This window comes from Manacus candei, unplaced genomic scaffold, assembly GCF_025592945.1.
Source record: "Manacus candei isolate 608988 ecotype Guabito, Panama unplaced genomic scaffold, ASM2559294v1 h1tg000018l, whole genome shotgun sequence".
In the NCBI taxonomy this organism is placed as follows: Eukaryota; Metazoa; Chordata; class Aves; order Passeriformes; family Pipridae; genus Manacus; species Manacus candei.
In genome coordinates, this window is record NW_026138066.1 from 1,620,181 (window position 1) to 1,641,891 (window position 21,711).

The 21,711-nt window shown below is 43.5% G+C and overlaps 1 protein-coding gene across 1 annotated transcript; it reads left to right on the plus strand.

Moving 5' to 3' along the window:
- The first annotated feature begins 19,565 nt into the window (after window positions 1–19,565).
- SNRPF (small nuclear ribonucleoprotein polypeptide F) lies at window positions 19,566–21,081 on the plus strand. Its single transcript, XM_051784088.1, has 4 exons — window positions 19,566–19,706; window positions 19,787–19,912; window positions 20,321–20,385; window positions 20,968–21,081. Exons 1-4 carry the CDS (start codon window positions 19,704–19,706, stop codon window positions 21,032–21,034), a joined length of 261 nt encoding a protein of 86 aa, XP_051640048.1. The 5' UTR covers window positions 19,566–19,703; the 3' UTR covers window positions 21,035–21,081.
- Window positions 21,082–21,711: the final 630 nt, after the last annotated feature.

A 21,711-nucleotide genomic window follows, 5' to 3' on the forward strand; every position in this document is an offset into this window, starting at 1 on the left:
TTCTCTGCTGCTACAACTGCTGGCCTACTCCTCCTCCTCCTCAGTTCTAGACATAGACCCCACTGATGCCACAGGGACACATACCCCACCATCCATGAGCTGTCTCCACTGCACGCACACGCTGGCTGGGGCATTTCCACTGACACACAGGGGTTTTGCATTGGAGCAGGATTTTGCATTAGGGCAGGGTTTTATTCATCTGACCTCCTTCTTTTGGTTTGCTTACCACCGGATTTGGAAAGAAGAATCTAGACCACTGATGAAGTTCTTTCTTTTCTCCCCACCAGAGCCCCCAACACTTCTGATGTGAAAAAGCCATAGCTGTTAGTGCTTTCCAAGAAAAGCAGCACTGTTTTGCTAAAAGTGCCGACTGGCAGCAGGTTGGCATTGGGTTTCTTTGTTAAAAGATAACAGAGCTTACGTTTTCCGGGAGAAAGAAAAGTCCTATTGATATAATAATATCATGCCAGGCAGACAGCCCTGCTTGTGTAATCCACTTTGAGCACAATGCTGTGTTGTGGCTCGAGCATTGTTTCCAGATGAAAAGTGGCTGTGATTTGCCTGGTCAAGGACGTTATCCTGACTGACAGGTCTACAAAAGGAGACAGCATGTGTGGTGGGCTGAGAGGCCAGGGAAGTCTACCTGAGGGGTGAGGGGGTGGGGTAGGGACTGGGAGGCAGGGACCTTCCTGTATGTGCACCTCCCTTCTGTGGGTCAAAAGGGTGCCAGGGGCATTCCATGGAGCTGGGGGAATCCCACGGTGCTGGCAGCATCCCATGGGGGTGGGCTGCAAGGGGAGCACTGATAATTCTAAATCTGACAGCATTATATAAACAGAATTAAATACTGTTTGCAAAAAATGTTGATTTTCACTCTTTATTTTTTGCTGTTTACTGGCTATTGAAAAGCCCAACTGGTTGAGACTTTCAAAATGTGTGATGAATGTGACTATGTTTCTCAACACAGAGTTCAAAGATAGTACCATGTTGCAGGCAGGAATCTACCTTTGGTTTAGATCTGTAAATTACCCCTTTGCCTTCTATCTCTTCTTGACAATTCAGGTGGAGTCAGAAGGACACCATTACTTCAAGGTGTTGATCCAGGCTTGCTTTGGATCACACATCAATTCTGTGGCAAATACGATGAACCTTGTAGGCACTTCTGTCACCTGATGGGCTGTGCTTTGTGTTTGCAATATAACCAGGGAGCTAAAGAGTTGTTAAATCTTTGTAGCAGAAAGTCTGCTGTAAAGTTTTGCATGTATATATAATAACCCTTCTCCAGATGCAGAGTATCTGCCATTGGCAAAATAATGTCTTCTACATAAAGTGGTTTATTACAACCACTGGTGTTATAATGACCAACCCTAAGCTTTTGTAAAGCCTTCTTAGGACTAAATTCAGCGATTGGGTGTACAGCGATAAATCTGGTTCATACTGAAGTCCTATAAAGGTCATTCATGAACCTCATGCTAGCCATTTAAACTGAGGCCAAGTTTCACTCAAACATGGGAAGTGTGTAACAGCAGCATGGTCAAATGGGTGTAGGGATCAGATAGATAAGCAGGACAAAGAAGGCAGGAGATAAGAGAATTGTTCTCCTCTTTGGAGCTTGATACCTCAACCAATATGCTTTCTCTAGCAAAAAATATTTCAGTATATTACTGATGATAAATGAGCATCTGCAGGACGCCAGCCCAAACCATCATCATTTTCATTACATATTCAGGGGATGGCACTAGGAGATAGTGCCAGGCAGATGGCCAGCACATGTGTTCTGCAGCATCAAAGTCCTTCTCTGTCTTCTGGGTAGGAATTTTGGGATTTAAATGCCAAGCAGCCCCGTGCTGCTCTTCAAAATCAGGCTGGTTTTCCCTCTCCACATGCAAAAATGCATGTGGAGTGTTATGCACATAATTAAACCAAACTCTACTCCAGACATTCAAAACTGCCAAGCTAAGTGTGGCTGGGACAGTAGCTGATTAGTGAGAGAAGTGCATCACCTGCAGCCTCTGAGACCACTCCTAGCTAAGACATATCATTTTTTGACAGCTTTCCATCTGGTACTGACCAGGCCTGAACATGCTTAATTAGTGAGATCTGATGAGTACTAAGCCTGAGGTTGTATTAGTCTTGCTTCTAAATTTGGACACGTGCTTTGAACTAGTAATACGGGAGTTAAAAGCATCATGTAAACAGGATTAGACTTGGCTCACAAAACTTTTGCTTAGTCCTTGTTTGAGGGAATAAGAGACAGCAAGAAAGCATACAGCAGAGCAAATGCTTCAGACAAAAATGGCTAGTAACTCTAAAAACACACCTTTCAACATCTATCTCTGAGCATGTAAGAACACGGTATGCCTGGGGTCCTATGATGGGTGTCAGCACTTCCAGGTGGGACGATGTGCCTGGGAAAGCAGTGGCACTCAGCAGCAGCAGGGAGGGGACTCTGCCTACAGCCCCTGCTGGGCTCAGGCCATGCCATCCTGTTCAGAAAATACATGCCCGTGGGATGGCGTTTTGTATCTGCAGTGACTAGAGTGCTATAGAGCAGCCCATGAAGGTGCATCATGACCCAGCCTCCCTGCTGAGAGGAAGGTCAGGAAATCCAGGGCCCTTATGGAGAGCTGGCAAAAGCCATATGAGTAAAACTTCCGTGTTGAAAACAAAGGAAGTGTCCAGGGAAAGAACCTTGTAGGGTTTACCCCATGGTTGTGATGCAGCATTTATGTGGTTCCCTGAATCCAGATCTTCCATGGCTGGACTTCAGAGATCATGGACCCAGCAACCACTGCCTCCAACCAGGGTACAGTGTCAACACAGTGAGCACTGAAGGAAATAGCCTTCAACAGTGGTGTGGTGCAGGCATTTATCTGGGGATTTGCTGTCTCAGCAGGAGTGCACAAAGAATACATGGAGCTTGATATGTTTGAAAATATGTCAGACAGCACTCAAACACACGTGCTGATGGATGCACACAGCTCAGTATGTTTCCTATATCTGAAGTATAGTTTCGTGAGAGAAATTGGAGCTTTAGGGAGTGCAGTAACTTTCTGGGAGAGTGTCTTCATATGTGTAAATTCAGCCTAGAACACTAGAATCCAGATTCTGATCTGGTCTCTTGACATTTCCCAATAAAAGTATTAAATGATAATTTATCATGTCTTGTGAATATGATCACAGATGCCCCCCAGTTTTGGAGTTCAGGGTGACATGAATGCTCTGAGAAATGTACATTTATTTGTTCCTGTCCAGTATACAGTATTGCTCTCCTTGAGCAGGGATCTCCCAGGCTAGCCAGAATCTCTTAATTTGCATTTCTGTTTAAGAGAGAGTTAAACCCACTTAATGTGCTATTTTGCCTTCTTTTCTTTTTCTCATTTATCTGCAGATGTTTCAGGATGGGAGTAGAATGCATAGAAAAAAAATCTCACCAGCTAATAAACGAAAGACAGTATTTAATTTATTTACTTTCAAGTAAACCAGGCAAGCCATTCAGACATTTGTTGCCAAACAAGATCATCAAGGCTAAGAGGCTTGTGTATACTATTCGTATTGTTCTGGTGAGTTATTTGCTTTGTACTTAGAGCAGTCTGTAAACTGCTTCTCTCTATATAATGAGAAAGAATTTTACACATGTAAAGAATTCTCCATGCTTCAGTTTACAGATGTGATTTAACAGCTTTTGCTTTCAGAGAGCTTGATGGAGAAATATCTGAGGTATCTAAAATATTATAAGGGAGGTCAGAAATGGCACTGAGAACTCAGGACTGGCTGCTTTTCTGGACTCATTCAGGCTGCTGCAATGAAAGAAGTGCTTTGACTTTTGGAAAGTGTGTTTAATGGACTTGGAAGGAAGTGAACAAAAGCCAAAAACAGCTTCTGGCGAGTTTTAAAAACATCCTCTATTCTTCTTTATGTGTTTGTTTTCCCACTGAAAAGTACATTCAGTGGATCATATCAAAATGGCTTGCTGTGAAGGTATTCCATACATTATTAAAATACATTATATATAGTCTCCATATCATAATAAAGTGGGAACACTCATCTTCTGAAACCATTTTCAGCCTGTCTTATATATTTCCATACAAATGCACACCCAGAAACTGGAGCTGTTCACACACTGGAAAAAGTAACACCAGCTCCTTCCTTTGCCCAGATGAGCAGCTGTGTGTTGCATTCATGGAGGTGGTGACCTTTAGGCATCAGTCTCCTCTAAGGGATCCTCCACTCCTCTGTGGATTCCTCCTCACTATCTTCCTTCCAGACTCCTACATTTTACCAGTCACTTTCGTCTTCAAACATTGACTTCACCTCACTTGCAAACCTGTGGTTCAGATCACAGTAAGGAGAATATTGGCGCAGATACTTTATTTGAGATTTTAAGACGTGTCACTGGGGGACTACAACCAACACAGCTCTGCTAGTGGCTCTGAGACACAATACTAAAATCTTTGCTCCTTTGGATTATGTCTGTTTTGGCCCAGGAGAGATTCCTTCTACTTTAGTCTTGTTGAGTACAATTCAAATTCATTGCTGAAAATGAGCTTGGAAGAAAAGTGTCTTTTTCCAGTTATGGCTGTACTGTTGAAAGATGTGGCACCAGCTGGAGTCCATCCATGTGTAAGTACAGCAAACTTCAATCAACAGCCTTAAGCAAGAGTGCAACCACTTCCAAATTTGAACACAATTCAAAAATATACAGTCTTCTCCAGGAAAATCAGTATTTTCCATCCTAGAAGAAATTCTCACACCCACGAAGAACATTATTTGCAAATACTCACAGCTAAATTAATCCAAAAGAATATGGATTTTCACAATCACACAATTTTTTTCTGCATGAGCAAATTTTTTTTGTACTTGAGGAAAACTTCTTTAATATTAATTTGGTAAGCAAAAGTTCCTTGGAAATAGATAATAAAGCTTGTTCTCTTCTTTGTATTGTGCACTTAAAGCAATTCAGGAATTTGAACCTGGTCCAGAAAACCAGACACTGGTGTCACTGGTGAATCTCCCAGAGGAATGTGTCCACAGGAAAGCCTCTCAGCCATACATGGCTGCCTCCCTCCCAAGGTTGTTTTATTGCATACAAAACCCAGCTGCACTCCTGCTTACACCACTGATCATAATTCCTTCTTCCTAAATTAGAGTTTCTCCCTCTAGCAACTGAACCTTCCTTGTGGGAAGGTTCTGTGGTTTATTCCAACAGCAGACTCTGATTTTCCTTGTCTTTGACAAAGCACACATCCACATCCATAGCCATTTCATTCCTCTACTGTTTGAGTCTCCCAAGAAAATCTTCATCTATAGTTTTTTTCACATCTTTCTCAAGATATCTGGGGAACAAATGTGTGCGTTCTTTATTTAGCAATATCTTACCGCAGCCTTAGACCATGTCAGTCAGCCTTTTAACTTGGATTAATTTAGTTTCTTTCTCTCTCTTTGCCCCTTTTGCCATCAACAGCTCTATTTCAGGCCACTGGGACAGTACCAGCTGTCACTTGCCAGCCAGTGATGTCACCTTTATGTATGTCTGCTGGGCCTCTGTTTTCACAAGAGGTCAGTTCCTCTGGATATCTGAACAGATTGCATGTTTTAGACTGCATCTGACACCTAAATCAATATATTTGACTTTCTTTTCAACAGTTATAGTTCCTGAAACTGAATGATTTGGCATCAATTTTGCCAGATCATTTTAATTTCCACATTTGTGTTTGAGCAATTTTTCTGCCTGCCACAGATGTCATTGACATGCTCCTGCCTTTCCAGTTCATTACCAAAGCTGTTAAAAACCTTTTGTTGGCCATCAATATGATTTACCACGTGTTGCTCTTTCCCATGACTAAGGTGGACTATTAGTGGGTCTGGAAGATCACCAGCATTCCTGGAATCTCTCTGTATCTCCACAATTTAAGTCCTGCCTACCAGATAACCTACTTAGAAGACAGAAACAATAAAACAACACAGTTTTAGACCACTGAATGTGGATTAATTCTTTTCCATTTCCATCCCTTCTGAAACAGAAGTTGCTTCTTTGTGATTTTACATACCCCCAATACTTTAGCAAAAGCAGTAAGCCTTTCCCAACCACAACACTCAAGTACTTTGAGGGCTGTGGTTCAGAAAGTCTTCATTCTTATTTCTAAAGCAGTTGAGCTATGAGAACAGCACACAGTGATAATTCTTTTTATTTATTTACTTATTTATGGCGTGAATTGTTTTTTGTTTTCTGTCACATTAGGTCTTGCTGGCATTTTCTGACTGTCTCCATTCTTGATAAACGGCATTTCTCCGCAGTAGAGATGAAAACTGCTTCACCTAATGAAGCCATTTCATGTTTCTGCACTAGAATTTTCAAAACGCTCATTAAAATTTCATTGTCTACCAGTATGCAGACACACAAGACCTTATAAATAAATGCTTTTGCTCTTTTTGAGTCCAGTAATTAAACCTGAAAACATCAGTTAGAGGACATATAATTCGGGGTTTCAGTTTGCATAGACAATTCCCTCAGATATCACACAAGATGTAGGTAGTAAAGGTGAAATAAGATTCCACATCTTGGTCCTGTCCCATTATAAGCAAGGGCATCTCTTGCCTGTAGTGATCAATCAACTCCACATTGCTTTTGCTGGGTGCTTTGAGTGAAGTTCTCTTTGCAAGGATCACTCTCCAAGCTGGAGGTGAGGTGATAGCATTCCATGATTGCCAGAAAAAAAATGGTTCATCGTGGACAGCTCTTCATACCTCTCCTACTGAACCAGGATGAGGAACTTCTAGCTGGTGATTTTCATACACAGACAAGTTATATCCAGAGCATTACTGCCAGACTCAGAAGTTCCTTGTCTATCACCCCAGGGACACAGGGGAGTGGACAGGATCTCACGTGTAGTTCTTGACAGGACTAAAAGTCACAGGGCCATTTAGTGCACCTGGATTTTAAAAGACAAACTGCAGAGAACAGTGTAAAGCAATATTTAATGGACTTCCCAGTTCTTTTCTTTTCCCGTACTGGTACCTCAATCACGAAGTCCTGGTGAAGCTGAAGGAGGAAGAGAAACAGAGCTTCAGAATCAGACCCAGGACCTCAGAGCTGAACTGCTGCCTCGAAGGCGGCCAATGTGTGCATGCCTGAGCCCAGGGCCGCCTCCCATCCCTCTGAGCAGCTGTGGTTTCATTGCAGTATCATACGACCCCCTGCTGGCCTCGTTTTTCACCTCAGCACTTCTGGCATTCCAATTTTTCTGTTTTTTCCCTCCTCGGGAACCTTGAAGGAGCCACCCTCTACAGGTGCTCCTTTCTGAGGATGCAAGTAACTTTTCTGGAAAAGGATGGACCTGAAAGGGCCTGACTGATGTTGCCCAGCATTGTCCTGCTCCCTCTGCAGCAGTGGTGACAATCCTGGCAGGAACCGACCATATCTCAGGCTAATGAGTTGTCAGAAACCCGTTCCCGTCCCTCGCCTCCCGGGCAGGTTATTATTATGAGGGCTGTCAGTGGCGGGTGAGGATGGGGCAAGCAATCCATTTCTGCAGCCAGCGGGGAGCTGCGAATCTGTTCACAGGGGATCAGCGGGGTGCTGTGGGAACCGGCCTGCCCTGCAAGCGTCCACCAAGGGCTACCATTCAAGAGAGCTCTGTGGGTTCATGGCGAGCGCAGCGAGTTTGCCTCTAATGTATGCCCTAATGAGTCAGCGGAGGGTGTTCTGCCTGCCTGAATGTCTTTAGTGTGGCAAAGCGGAGTGGACATTCCCATACAATAGTGGGCTTAAATTCAGCTTCTCACCGATGTCTAATTCATGGGCGGAACGGCTTTTGTAATACCTATAGAAGAGAAGTACAGTAGGTCATTTCTCCAACTAATTGGAGTTGACAATCCCATATCTATCCATATCTCAGAGCCATTTGCACGCATTTGGAAAGGGAGGCATTTCGTCTTTACTCACATGGTCAGCCACTGAGAAGAGAAAATAATGTATGTATGGGTTTCTGCTTTAGGCAGTCACAGATTTGCAACAAAAACTAATATATCCTGGCAATGGCTTTTTCACTTCCTTAATGGTAGGTAGAGCATTAAGGGTTATCTTTCTTACCTCCATTCTCCACCTTTTAAAGGATGCTTCCTTTCCCCACCGACGGTTTGATATCTCTGCAGGGCACTCTTTTCATGACTGTCGGTTGCCCCGCAGCACAGTGACTCAATCATGCATGTCTTCTAGGTGCCATCATAACATCAGTGGTCAAAATAATACAAAATGTCCCTGCTCTGCAAATGGGAGTTTCACAACTTGCTGAAGGCCACTTGCTGGACCAGTAGTAGGAGTAAGACTGGTTCCCAACCCCACGTCTATAACCACAAAGTGCATCAAGGTGTCACATGGTTTAGTCTTTTTCAGCATGGCATGAACTGCTGCTGTTATCAACACTTTATCCACTGGCTGGTTCAGATACAGCAGTTATATACCCAGAGAGTATAATTTTTTCCAATTTCATTAAGCACGTAACACCTGAAGAAGAAAACTTCCAAAATTCCATATGGAAGCCAAATGAGCACTTTGGAGTGCTGTGCCAGTTAAAATTGGACCTTTATCTTTCTTTGCTAGACCATTTTCTCCTCAAAGACATCAGCCACAGAACTGAGTCCTGTCCCCACCTATATCAGCCTTTGGGAAGAACTAACAGTAGTTTGAGCTAATTTGAGGGATTTAAACTATATTTTTTTTTTAATAAAAGTTTGGCTTAGTGTATTTGTCATGCTAGAGCCTTCAGACTTTCTCAGTGCAATCCTCAACTCTGTTAACAGTCTATGATGAAATCATATAACTAAATTAATAGCCTTTTCCATTCACTAAGTACCACAGGGGATCCAAAATGTAGAACGTGGTAAAATTGCCTGGTTGGTACTTCATGCTGAGACTGAAGGAGACTGTAACACCACTGGGATGGAGACAAATAAACTTTACACATTAATCCTATTGACTCAGAGGTGATTTGGCTGTTCTTGATTTGACATGGAAGTTTTGTAAGATGCTATAGAGCTAGGAAGCAGTATAAAGCCACACAATAAATGGAAAAAAGGTGAGATAAACTGCTGCTTTATTTTTCTAAATATGTTCATTAAGGATATTAATTTACTTAGGATGAAAAACTTTACTATGCTTTTGCTTTAAAAAAAATCTGCTGGAACTGTGGGAAATATGTTTTAAATAACTCAGTAAATGGAGCACACGTCAGTAAAGACAGCTCAATTTCGTTACGGTGGTGTGATCACAAAAACATTTTCTACCATGCAACTTTTAATTAGTCTCGCAAAAAATTATTCTGCTTCACTTATACAGAGTACAGTAAATGGCTACATAAATGCATAAGGAATGAAATAAATACGCTTTGTTCAGATGTGGTGACCTTTGGGAGACAAAGATGATAAGAGAATGAAGTTTCTCTCTGCTTCCCCTTGTATTTATCCTGTGGCAAGTCAATGTTCCTTCATGAAATACAGTAATTATGATAAAAAATAAACCAAAGTGAACTTCTTCACTTCACACTTCAACAATCTTCCAGCCATACAGATGCATTCATGCATGTATGGCTGTCATTTCCAATCCAGACAATTTTTGATAAGCTTTAGCTATTCTGAGGTGCTGCCAGTTTGAGTGACAACCTTGATACCTGCAACTAAATGGTTAATCTGTTCACCATTGTGAATGTAATAAGTGCTCTCAGACCCAGTTGAATTCCACATTTTTCTGATGTCTGAAATAAAGTGGTTGTTAGTAAATAATATAGAGTATATGTACATATAATGTCCAACACATAAATAAATATTAATATGCATGGTACTGTCTGCACTGTTCTGTGGTATCACATATATCTGCATATATATATTTTTTATATATATATATATACACATTAACATTAAATCAGAGAAAATATGGAAAGGAAAACATATTGCTTAAATTATATAAAATAGATTTGCCTTTGCTACAAATATAAAAAAAATTAAGTGATGCTTTTCATTACAACATTTCAGATGCACAGCTCAGGTCTGAGTCATGTGTGCTCTATGACTTTTTAGTATAATTTAGCATCCAGTTCCCATGGAACTCAGGGGCATTGTGCCTTTGAAAGCACAGTCATTACTTCCATCCTGCTGCTATTTAAACACACTTGGGGATGATGTGTACTTTCAAATGTGAAAAAAGCAAAACCAGTGAAGGCAAAGGTTATGTAGGCAAAGGGTATTCAATTTCCCTCATTTGCTAAAGACATTACAGCTCCAATCAGTCTGCTGAGCTTGCACCTTTTAGCCCATTATCTGAGACTGGGTCAACTCGGCAACATCAAAAATGTTGTATTTTTCATTTGTATAAGCTATTATATACTCATATATTTGCTCACCATCAGAAACAATGGTCTGCAGTTGACTACTCAGGGGAAAAAAATCCAATTTCATGCAAACTTTCAGAATAAACTCCCTGAAATTCTTACAAGACTCAGAAAGAAAACATATGGTATGAATAGTGTATTAGAGGAATGAGATTCCATTATGTATGACCTCAAAGATACCTCATAAAACACAGGTTCTTAAGTCTGGTAAATATCACTCCCCAAACACCACAAAAAGCAGAGCTTTATTATAAAGGTAATTGCCAGCATGGGCTGTGGGAAGGTCCCTCCACACACCTAAATTCAAGTAATTATTAAATGGTGAACAAGTATCATGGCAGTCAGGTTTCTGGCCACTCTTATCTTCTGGATGGGTAAAATGTTTGCCAGGGTCTTCCAGTGGGAGCTGTTGTCCTGATGCTGAGAGAGAAGCACTGTCACCCTCTGCCACGATCACATTTCTCCTCAGACAGCCCAGTTTAGAGGGGCACAGGAATTGCCATCCACTTCACTCTATATTAAATTATCATATACCTAATATAAAGTCATACCTTCATTAAAATTCTTGGGGTCTCAACATGGCAGTATTGTGAATTAAACAAGACTGTTCAGCTGTGAAATTTTTGTCTGTTGCTAAATAAATCTTTAATTGTATCATTTAATCCTCTAGATCTCCCTTCCCTGAAATAGAAAATTATAAGAGCTTCTTCTTGAGCACTTAAGGCAAAACCCCACAAAACCACAGACGAGCAGAAGTGTTTTATGTCCAATTCACAGAAGCATATAAATCCATAAAGTGTCACAGGAATGAACTAGCCCTTTCCCCCTTAATAATTACGTATCTTTTACAGTCTGAAAAACAAGTAGTCACTTGCCTTACATGAAGCATTATAAGAAAGGAACAACAATATCAATCCATTGCAACCTAAAACTGATCAAACAACCTTAAAGTCATTTAAGAAATACCACATTTGCCAGAAAATACTCAACCTTGTGTATGGCTATGCTAAATTTTTGCTTGCTGTGTAGCAAAACAAAATGGTACAAAAGTTTCATATCTAAGCTAGCATTTATTATACAAAATCCATATTAAATGCATCTGTTTATTAAGTGAAGTTGGCAATGCTATTATTAAAGTTTCATTGTTTTCCATCCTAAGCTCCTCTTTCTTAGCGGCTTATAACTCTGGCAGTCTTTAATTGTTTGTATAAACATTCACAGGAGGTAGAACTCTAGAAAAGCTTTCCTGGAAGCAGGAAATATCTGCTCCAAGCTGATATTCTTTAAGAAAATTTCATCCAAAAAGGTCATTTCCAAGAATGGTGCTTGGTTAAGAAATAGGTTCCTTTCCCCTTATTTTAAAAAAAAAAATTTCTTCTGGAAAAACAAAAAAGAATTTTGGAGCAAAGATTTCAGTGCTGCAGCAAATGGTCTTTGTTGAGGGTACACCTTCTACTAAGCTTGTGAAACACGCCCACACTCTAACCCTTGAACACACCCTAATCCTCAAAATGATCGCAGTTTGCATGTGCTGGTCGAAGCGAGCCAGCTCAGGCACCAGAATATGTTTATTGGCAGAGAAGCAGGCTTTTTTCAATTGTTTTTATTACCCAAACTAGCTAAGTATCTCTATCCTGCATTGCAGTAAACAATACAATCAGGGCATGATCTTCCCTTTCCTTGCCTGGTCCGTACCTACCCTTACAAGTGAGCTTGTCACTGCATTTCTGGGCAGAGGAGTGGATCCTCTATTGACCATCACTGGGTCCTATTTCAAGAACACACACCGCTTATCCCCTAGGTCCTTCCCATGACTTGTGGTGTAAATTGCCACGGAGAAGACACTGCCCTGGAGAAGGAAGGCACCAAATGGATGTAAATGCCTCTGAGACCATGCTATGCTGCCAAGGCCACCGCTGCCAAGCGCAGACAGCAACAGTGGCTGTTATAAAAGATGCAAAGAACAGAAAAGGATCCAAAGAGAGCAGTGTGGCAGTGGGGCCAGGTCATCTTGGGCATGCAAGGAGCATCAGGAATTGACAGTGCACCATCAGAAGCACTGAAATTGCTCATAATATCTCTCCAGGGTCTTGGCACCCAAGCAGAGAAGCCCAGGGCACATCAGCTGCCTCCTCAGAAACACCTGCTGGGCAAAGAGAAGCCAGCTCTCATCCTCTGTGTACTTTGGAAAAAACCTAACAACTGTATAATTGATCTAACAGTTTACTCAGCAAAATGAAGGCCAAACTAAACGACAATGAACAGCTTTACAGGAGGCAGTTACAAGGGAACAGCACATCAGTGACCTCCTGGCTAGAAATGAACCAGGTAGAGCTGGTCTCTGTGAGCACTGTTGTGTCCACAGTGTAGTGGAAACTTCACTGGCCAAAACTCTAACTTACTTAACTCTTAGACAATTCTGAAGAAAGGCATTTCTGTGGTGACACACTGCACCCAGCACATACAGCTGGGCACTGGTCCAAGAAGTATGAAAGTCAGGACACTGGTATTTTGGGGATGGTTGGCATAAAACCAGTGTAAACAGCTATAGCCATGCTCTCTCCCCTGGATTTGTACCAGATGACGTGTACTGAAGTATGGGATTTTCAGTTAATTTCATCCTGAGTATGCTGCAGTCTTGTTCTGTCTGCCTTGGGCATTTGGTCCTAATTAACTGACCATCCCCACAGTTAACTCCTGGTCCCTATAATCCTTCTTATCTCAGGCAGGATAAGCCTATGGGGTTCCCAAGGTTTGAGAAAAGCTTGCCCACCTACATGAGCTTGGACTCCTGCTTGTTTCAGGCAGGCAGTGAGATGCTCTGAGGTTCTGGTAGCTGACTAGAAACTATCTGTATGACAGCTTCTCCTCCACTCTGTTCCACGGGGAAGGGTGTACACATACATTTGCCTTTATAGCAGACCCTCGGCATTCCCTACCCTGGAGAGGCCCTCACAAAGGGCCACCAGTTTAGTAGAGAGGCAGAAGCCACTGGAAGTTACTGGTCTCAGATGTAGCTGCCTCCAAGATGAGATGTGAGCCCTGGGCTCAGGTTCAAGTCAAACAAGAAATGCAGATGTCACCTCTGGAACATTTTCAGAGCACAGGGGGTCGGGGATTTTTTCTGCCTGCAGACCCTTCCTGGAAATGAGACTTTCTGGCCCAGCTGCCTCAGGACCAGCACTGGCTCCCCTGGGAGAGGTGCAAATAACCCAGCAGTCTTTGCAGAGGCTCCAACCTCAAATCGCTCTTCCCTTTACCTATCAGAAAAAAAGATGTATCTGGCCAAATTAATAAAACCACAGCACATTAAAGCCTCACAGTGTAATAGAGGGAGTTCAGGACATATTTGTCCCTACAGCTGCCAATCAGCCTTGATGACTCACAGGTTACTTTGGGACTTGGGTTCCCATTTCTCTGCCTCATCTCTCCAGAATATTGCTTGGGCTCAGACAGAGTTTTCTAAGAAATTCAAGAATCCTGGATTTAGCTCCTTCTTTTAACACAGTATAATTTCTCTCACTTATTTTCTCCCTACCAGTTAGTTTCTTACTGCTCTTTCTCTGAAACAGTGAGGGAATCTGTACGATATCTAGTCTCTCCTGATCAGCAACACCCCAGTGACCCATGTGCCTGTGGCTTAATAACTCCTTTCTCTTATCTTCCCCCACAAGATTCACTGCTAAAAATTGCATGAGCTTCTCTGTTACAATAGAGTTGCCACCTAATTCAGAAAGCTTCCAACACCGGCCAGACTTACTGAGCTCTGCTCAGACAGATTTCCCAAAACACCAACTCTTAAAGCACTTCTGTGATTTGGAGCAAGTTATTAGTTTCTATTAAGATGTTTGTGTGAAAGCACAGTTTCCAAATTCCTTCTGCATAATACTTATCTTCCCCTTTTTGACACACACAAGAACACCATTTTATTATTTATACAGATCACTTTGTTTTCCTCAGCACATAATTTCAATTCCAATTCATTAATGTCAAAGCATAAAAGAAGCAACCGCACATAAAGCAACAAAAGTTTGCCAAATGCAGAAGATAACAGCTGATAATTAAGGAAGTCCCATTATTTCCTGGCAAAGGAGCCTGTGTTTTCAGAGACACATTCTTAAAGGGCCTCTCTTTAGTGTAGCTGCATAATTTGCATGAACACTATTTGCACAAATAAATAAAGGTTTTCAATATGAATAAAAGGAGGCTTTAATGTTCCCATAATTTTTGTACACCAACCCCATGCCCCTTCTTGTTCACACAGCCCAGCCTTGTGACGGGTTCATAAATGTATATGCTAACAAAGTTCAGATCTTTTGCCCACTCTAGCAAACCTCTGGGGGAGTGGACAAAAGATCTGGGCTTTGTTAGCATATACCTGCCCCCGCTCACACACCCTCAATCTCATTTCATACTGATATCACTGCAGAAAAAAAACATAGTACTGATGAAACTACACATAAATCTTCTACCCAAGAATAAACCCTCCATTTCTTTCTTCCCAGGCTCACCTCTGCCTCCAGCCCCTTGAGTCTTTCACAGCATGGTCTGCTCACTGGGCAAGTCCAGCCCAAACAGACTTTTGCATGTTGTATTTTGTCACATTACTATTTGCCAGCCACTGCCAGGCATGCAGGGCCAATGGCAAGTCTCTTGGTTTTTGTATTTCCCCCATGCTCTTCCCTTCAGCTGTTTCCAAATGTTGTTCAGCAAGACCGAGCATCTATTCTATGCTACAGTCTTATACTGAGATGAAAATTTGGCAGCATGTGGAAAGACACATGTTACTTGGATCAAACCTGAAATAGGCTATCCAGCTTTGTGCTTCCTAGCACTTGGATTGTGTATATCCACCCCTGCAGTACAGTTTGGCTTTGGTTTGGTTGATGAGGAACTCAGAGACAAATTAGATCGCTGTTCTTCTGAAGCCTGATGTCATTACCTACTGGTTCCCAGTCGTGATCCATGGTGAAGGCCTGTGGTGGATAGCTGTTGCCTCATTCATGGAGATTTGATCAAAGATGATGTTATTAAAATGACAAATCATCAGCAGAGAGGAAAGGTGTTTCACTGGCAGAGATCTCTGAGAAAGCACTGTTTGAAGCGAAACTTGTTGTGGCAAAGCCCCAAAAAGTCAGGATTATAACTCACGTGAGGGCTGTTGACAATCCACACAATACTGCTACAGCACTTCCCCAGCCACCAAGAGGTGATAAATGATACAGGTTTTTTGTGCATACAAAAAAAAAAAGTGTTTCTTATTGAAAAAGATTTTTAAACAAGATACTTTCTACAGAAAAATTGTGAGCAAGAGCAAGTTTTCCATTCCAGTATGATTTTTAAAGGCAAGTCTTCCATTATGCCTATTGTTGAAAGAAAAATAAATTTATTTCATGGCAAGACTTGGCCTGAGTTCTAGATCCTCTTCACATTTAAACATCATTGCTACAGCAGCAAAACTTCCCAAGGAGTTTGCACAGAGCTTCAAAACCCTTCTAGGTCCGTGAGACTAATAGTCACTGCATCCTCAAGTAGTTACAACAGAGAGTTTGTCAGAAATGAACTCCTAGTCTGCATAAGGCTACTTAAAAACTGCTTGTCTTAGATTGAGGTACCATATCACCTAATATTTTCAAGAACCAGACTTGGTCTGGGAATCTGGTAAGGTGCAGGAAGGAGGGTGGTACATCTTCACCCAGCACAGGTTTGTATTGTGAGAGCAGCAAGTTCTTACAAGGCTAAGTCAATTGTGAACCCAACAGAACCAGAAGCTGAGGTTCATCTGCTGCAGAGCAGGGCTAACTCTGTGCTGCTACACTGGAGCTCTTTTGATGTAAACCTGCCCTTTGAAGGTACTGTCTCCTAGCGAAGCTTCTTTTCTGTTAACTCAGCTCTGCCCACTCCTAATTCAGGGCTGTGGCTTCATGGCTGCTTTAAGTTCTCTGATTGCAACTGGTGCCCATGACATGGTGTCTTTGGTGTGGTGGTGGCAAAGATGATGCTGTTACTACTCTGGTGGAAATGACTGTGTGGTACCACAAGTAGCTCACTTGATGTGGAATAACAGTGCAGTGGAGGAAAACCCCATTTACACTGGCATATTGCTAGGAAAAGGCGTGGGATGGTCACTAAATGTGCAGCCCAGAAGCTGGAACATGGGGCAGCTCTGACAGTTTCCTTAATAAATGTGTTTATGGCAGGCAGAAGGCGGTCATTGCAGGGAGTTCCCATCTCAGCAAACTTGGCTCAATCAGGAAAGAGTTCTGGGCAGCTCAGCTTTCTCTCAGCGATGTGAGGGGCTCCCCTCTCTGCCTGGCACTATGGCGACACGGTGTGTTAGTGATGTCAGTGAGCAATTGCACTTACACAGATAACACAATTTAACAAATCCCTCCACCAGAAATGCTGCTGCCCTCGGATATTCAGCTGCTTAATGTGTTTCCTTAGGAACAGAGAGTAGGCGGTTGTGCTAAATTCCCACTCCTGAGCTGTAAGAGAAAATCCTATCCACCCACCCAAAAGCTAAGGTTTGGATTAATCTATAACAACAACTCTTTCCTGTTCATTTCCTGTTGAGCAGCAGCCTAAATACCCTGACCCAAAGGCAGAAAAGAATGCAAATGATTACTTCCCCTATTACATGGGGAAATACAAAGAGGACAAAAGGTGAATTTCAGCCCTGTGCTGAAGGTCAGGAGACAGCCAGCATATGAAAATCGTCTCTGAGTCAGGATGATTCAGTCAATAAGGTAAACAGCAAATTCCTCACAAGGGAGAAAGAAAAACACCAGCTATTTTGTTTCCTGATTAACTGAGTTATTCAGTTAACTACATCAGATGTAGTCATGCATTCTGTGCTTTCGGTACTCCTTCCTACCCTACCACTACACGAAATTGCTGTAGATCCAGTCTGCAGCTGATGAGATTACTGACACATGAATTCATGTACCAATTATGAAACTAGAAGTCAAGCACTCTTGCTCTCTGACTTCTACACTGGTATCTATGATCCTGGGAAATTTGTTTTTATAATTACAGGGCTGGAATATTTATTCATCTGTCAGAGGAACAGAGTGTATTAAAAACTGAATATAACTGCTCCTGTATTTTTTGGTACACAAAAAGTTTTCCCAACATGAGTAGGAGACGTGATCAAAATTTGTTCCATATGTAAAAATAAGAAGTGCTGTTATATTGACATCCATAGATACATGTTTATCCTTGGCAATTGTCAGAACAGTGCAAAAGTTGCTCCCACTATATGATTTTATTCAAGACACTCCCTTTAAGCTCATTGAGTTCTGCCACATTATACACGTTACATGAAATCAGCTATTCTCTACTCCAAATGGAATGACAAATTTTGCTATATATACACCATTTCCCATTGTGTTCACACTTTTCCTACCTAGTCTCAATAGACTTCCTTAAAAAAATCTTGCAACTTAGTTACTCTTTCAGCTGGCCCATAGTGAGTCCTGCTACCAGAAAGACAATTAGCCTAATTTTGATGTTGTTTCTGTTGCCCATCCACCACACCCTAAAAGAAAATCACACTAATTTCTAATGATCATGGAAACAAGTACGTGAGTATTTTCACAAGGAGTTTCACCTCAACATGAGGAGGCACTTCTTTACACTCAGAGTGGCAGAGCAATGGAACAGGCTGCCCAGGGAGGTTCTGGAGTCTCCCTCTCTGGAGACCTTCAAAATCCACCTGGACATGTTCCTGTGTCACCCGCTCTAGGTGACCCTGCCTCGGCAGGGGTGTTGGACTGGAGGATCTCCAGAGGTCCCTTCCAACCCTAACAATTCTGTGATTCTGTGAGTGCACTTTTGATATGCGCTAGTTAACAGGAATTACAATTCCAGCTGTTTCACTTCTACTCATCCACAACACATGCATGGTGCCACTATGCATGACCTTCTGGACCTGGGAAAGATAGGCTGTTGAGTCAACAGCTTTAAATGTGCAGATTTAAAAGGTGATGATGGCTTTGGTTTCAACAGTAGGGCACTTGACTGACCTTTGGAAGGTAAAGAGCACAAAAAAAGTAGTTTTGTTACAGAAAGATTAGTTCCTCATTCAGCAAAGACTACATTAAAGACTATAGGAATATGCTGTATGTATTATGGCATTTGATGAATTTAGATACAGAGTAGTAGAAAGCATTCTCGTGGATGCGACAAATTATTAAGTGGTATAGACGTTGGTTCAACATGTTTGCCTGTCAAAGGTTAAGAGTCACAAATTTTGCTAGTACAGGACTGGCGTTTCACGAGTTGTGAATAGGCTGATGACCTCCACAGCCAAGAAAAGCTCCGGCAACTTCTTTGCCTGGGAGTGAAATGACACTGACAGAGAACTCGCATCTATGTGTCTTATAAACTCTGAGGGTTTCTATCCATGCATGTGGAGTCACGAACACGTGCTAGTCCGCAGGTTCATTCTCATACACGGGCTGACGCCACGAAGCTTCCAGGGCCCGCCGGGCTGGCGAGTACCACGGGAGAGCGTGTCAGAGCTCCCCCGTCCTGCGCCACGGCCACGGCACGGGCCGGGCGCTGCCACCTCGTGGGGATCGGCCTGCGCAGAGGAGCAAAAGCCCGCTGTGCCGAGAGGTGCCCCGGACAGGCAGGACAGGGACACGGACGGGCACTCGGACGAGCACACGGACAGGCACACGGACGAGCACACGGACGAGCACACGGACGGGCACTCGGACGGACACACGGACGGGCACTCGGACGAGCACTCGGACGGGCACTCGGACGGGCACACGGACGGGCACACGGACGGGCACTCGGACGGGCACTCGGACGGGCACACGGACGAGCACACGGACGGGCACACGGACGGGCACACGGACGGGCACACGGACGGGCACTCGGACGGGCACACGGACGGGCACACGGACGGGCACATGGACGGGCACATGGACGAGCACACGGACGAGCACACGGACGGGCACACGGACGGGCACATGGACGAGCACACGGACGCACACCCGGACCCGCGGCGGGCGCTCCCCCAATCCCAGGCGCCCGCCGTCTTGCGCCAACCGCGATTGGTTGGGGCCCGGGGTAGCCCGGCATTCTGGCCAATGAGAGAGGCCCGCGGCAGCGCCGAACCAATGGGCAGCGCCGCACCAATGGGCAGCGCCGCCTTTGCCGTGGCGTGTGAGAGGTCGGGGGTGAGAGAGCGGCGCCCCCGGAACGGGAAGCAGGAGGGGAGTTGCTTCCCTTCCCATCCCATCCCCTGCCGTTCTCCCGCGGAGCGCACGAGGGGTTCCCGCGTGGGCCTGCGCTTCTCCCGACATGGTAAAGGCAACGGGGGGTGCGCGGCAGGGCGGCGGGAGGGGCGGGAGCCGGGAGGCGCTGACCATGTGCTTCCCCTGCAGAGCCTGCCCCTGAACCCCAAGCCGTTCCTGAACGGGCTGACGGGGAAGCCGGTGATGGTGAAGCTGAAGTGGGGAATGGAGTACAAGGGCTACCTCGTCTCCGTGGACGGCTACATGAACATGCAGGTGAGTGCCGGGGTATCCCCTGTGAGGTGCCCCGGGCGGGGGTGGCGGCAGGGCTCGGCCCTGGGGCGGTGAAATGAGAACGAGTTGCCAATCAGAACAGGTTGCCCGGAGAAGTTGTGGATGCCTCATCCCTGGAAGTGCTCAAGTCCAAGCTGGACGGGGCTTTGAGCAACCTGGTCTAGTGAGAGGTGCCCCTGCCCGCGGCAAGGCAGTGGAACGCCGTGATCTTTGGGGTCCCTTCCCGCCCAAACCCTTCTGTGGTGCGGGGACTGGCGGTGCCTGGGCGGGATTGCGGGGCCGCTCGGCTGCCCCGGCCGCTGTAGTGAGCACTGGGCTGGGCCGGGGCCGATGTGTGCTTTGTGGAGCTGCTTTTGTTACAGTCTCGTTTTTGCTCATTTCTCTCTCAAGCTCGCAAACACAGAGGAATACATAGACGGTGCGTTGTCTGGACACCTGGGTGAAGTTTTGATAAGGTAATTGGGGTATTTATTTATTATGGAGGCAGGCTCTTTCTAAATCTTCTTACCAATTGTGTTAAAACTTGTGGTGGGTGTTGCATTTCTTGTCTAACTAAGAGGGCTTGTCTAACTACAGTAGGGCTATGAATGTGTGTCTTTTATGTTGAGGTCCCTTTTGAGGGGAGGAAAAACGGAACTTTTGAATATATTTCGAAAAGTATTTACTATCCCTTTTTTGGTGGGTAAAGCTTTAGTTTTCTGTGTTACTGTGTATCTGTTAATCCTTTGGTGTTGTACACTAGTGCGTTGCACCTGAAAACATTTCACATGCTTGGAAGTTAAACTTGACCATAACTGCTGACCCAGAAGTAAAAATTTTTTTGTACAGCATTGTCAACCAGTTACTACTTTTATAAGGGTTCACAATTGTAATGAACTTTGTGGAAAACCTGTACAAGGCCAACAGCAGCAATGTGTTATGCAGAATTTGACTGCTGCCAGGCTACACACGAGCAGGAAAATGCTTAAAGCATCTTATGTGGGGAAAATGATAGCATTTACAGCTAAGAACTAATAGAACTCTTGATCTATTTACAGGTGCAATAATGTTTTGTACATCAGAGGTGTGGAAGAAGAGGAAGAAGATGGAGAAATGAGAGAATAGATGTTTTGTATTTCTGGAAATAAACTTTTTTTTTTCTTTCTGTTTTTCATACTTTTGTAATAAGGTGTTTACATTTTTCCTATTGTGTTTTAATATGGGGAAGTTAACCCTTTAAAAGGTCTTTAGTCTTATATTGGTGTCTGAAAAGCTAATGCTGGAGGAGCAACAGGTAATTATTTCATTTTAAAGCTGAAAATATTAAAATGAAAAGTGAGTATTTAAAAAATACCGGTTATCTTCCCATCTGAAACACAGGAAAACGTGGAAGTTCCTATATTTTACAGTATGTATGCAGTGACTATTTAAATACACTTCATCTTTAAACCTGTTTATAAACCATTTGGAAATAACTGGGAAGACTTCACTTCAGGTGAGATGTAGAGATCTGTTGTACCCCAGTGTCTCTCAGACTGTTGTACCCCAGTGTCTCCACTGCCTTGAGTCACAAAGCTTGAAGTGTGGCTGTACAGTCATTAAGGAAGGACAAATTTGCATCAACTTAGTAGCCAACAGCCACACAAAGCTCTTGGCAACTATAAAGGTCAGTAGACTTCAAATTGATAGAGTTGAGACAACAGACTGCAAAATGGGAGTGTGCTTTGTGACTCTGCTGGAAAATGGAGATGATACTGTTCTCCTGGGGGGTTCAGAAGTAAGAGAAGACATTCTGTTTAAAA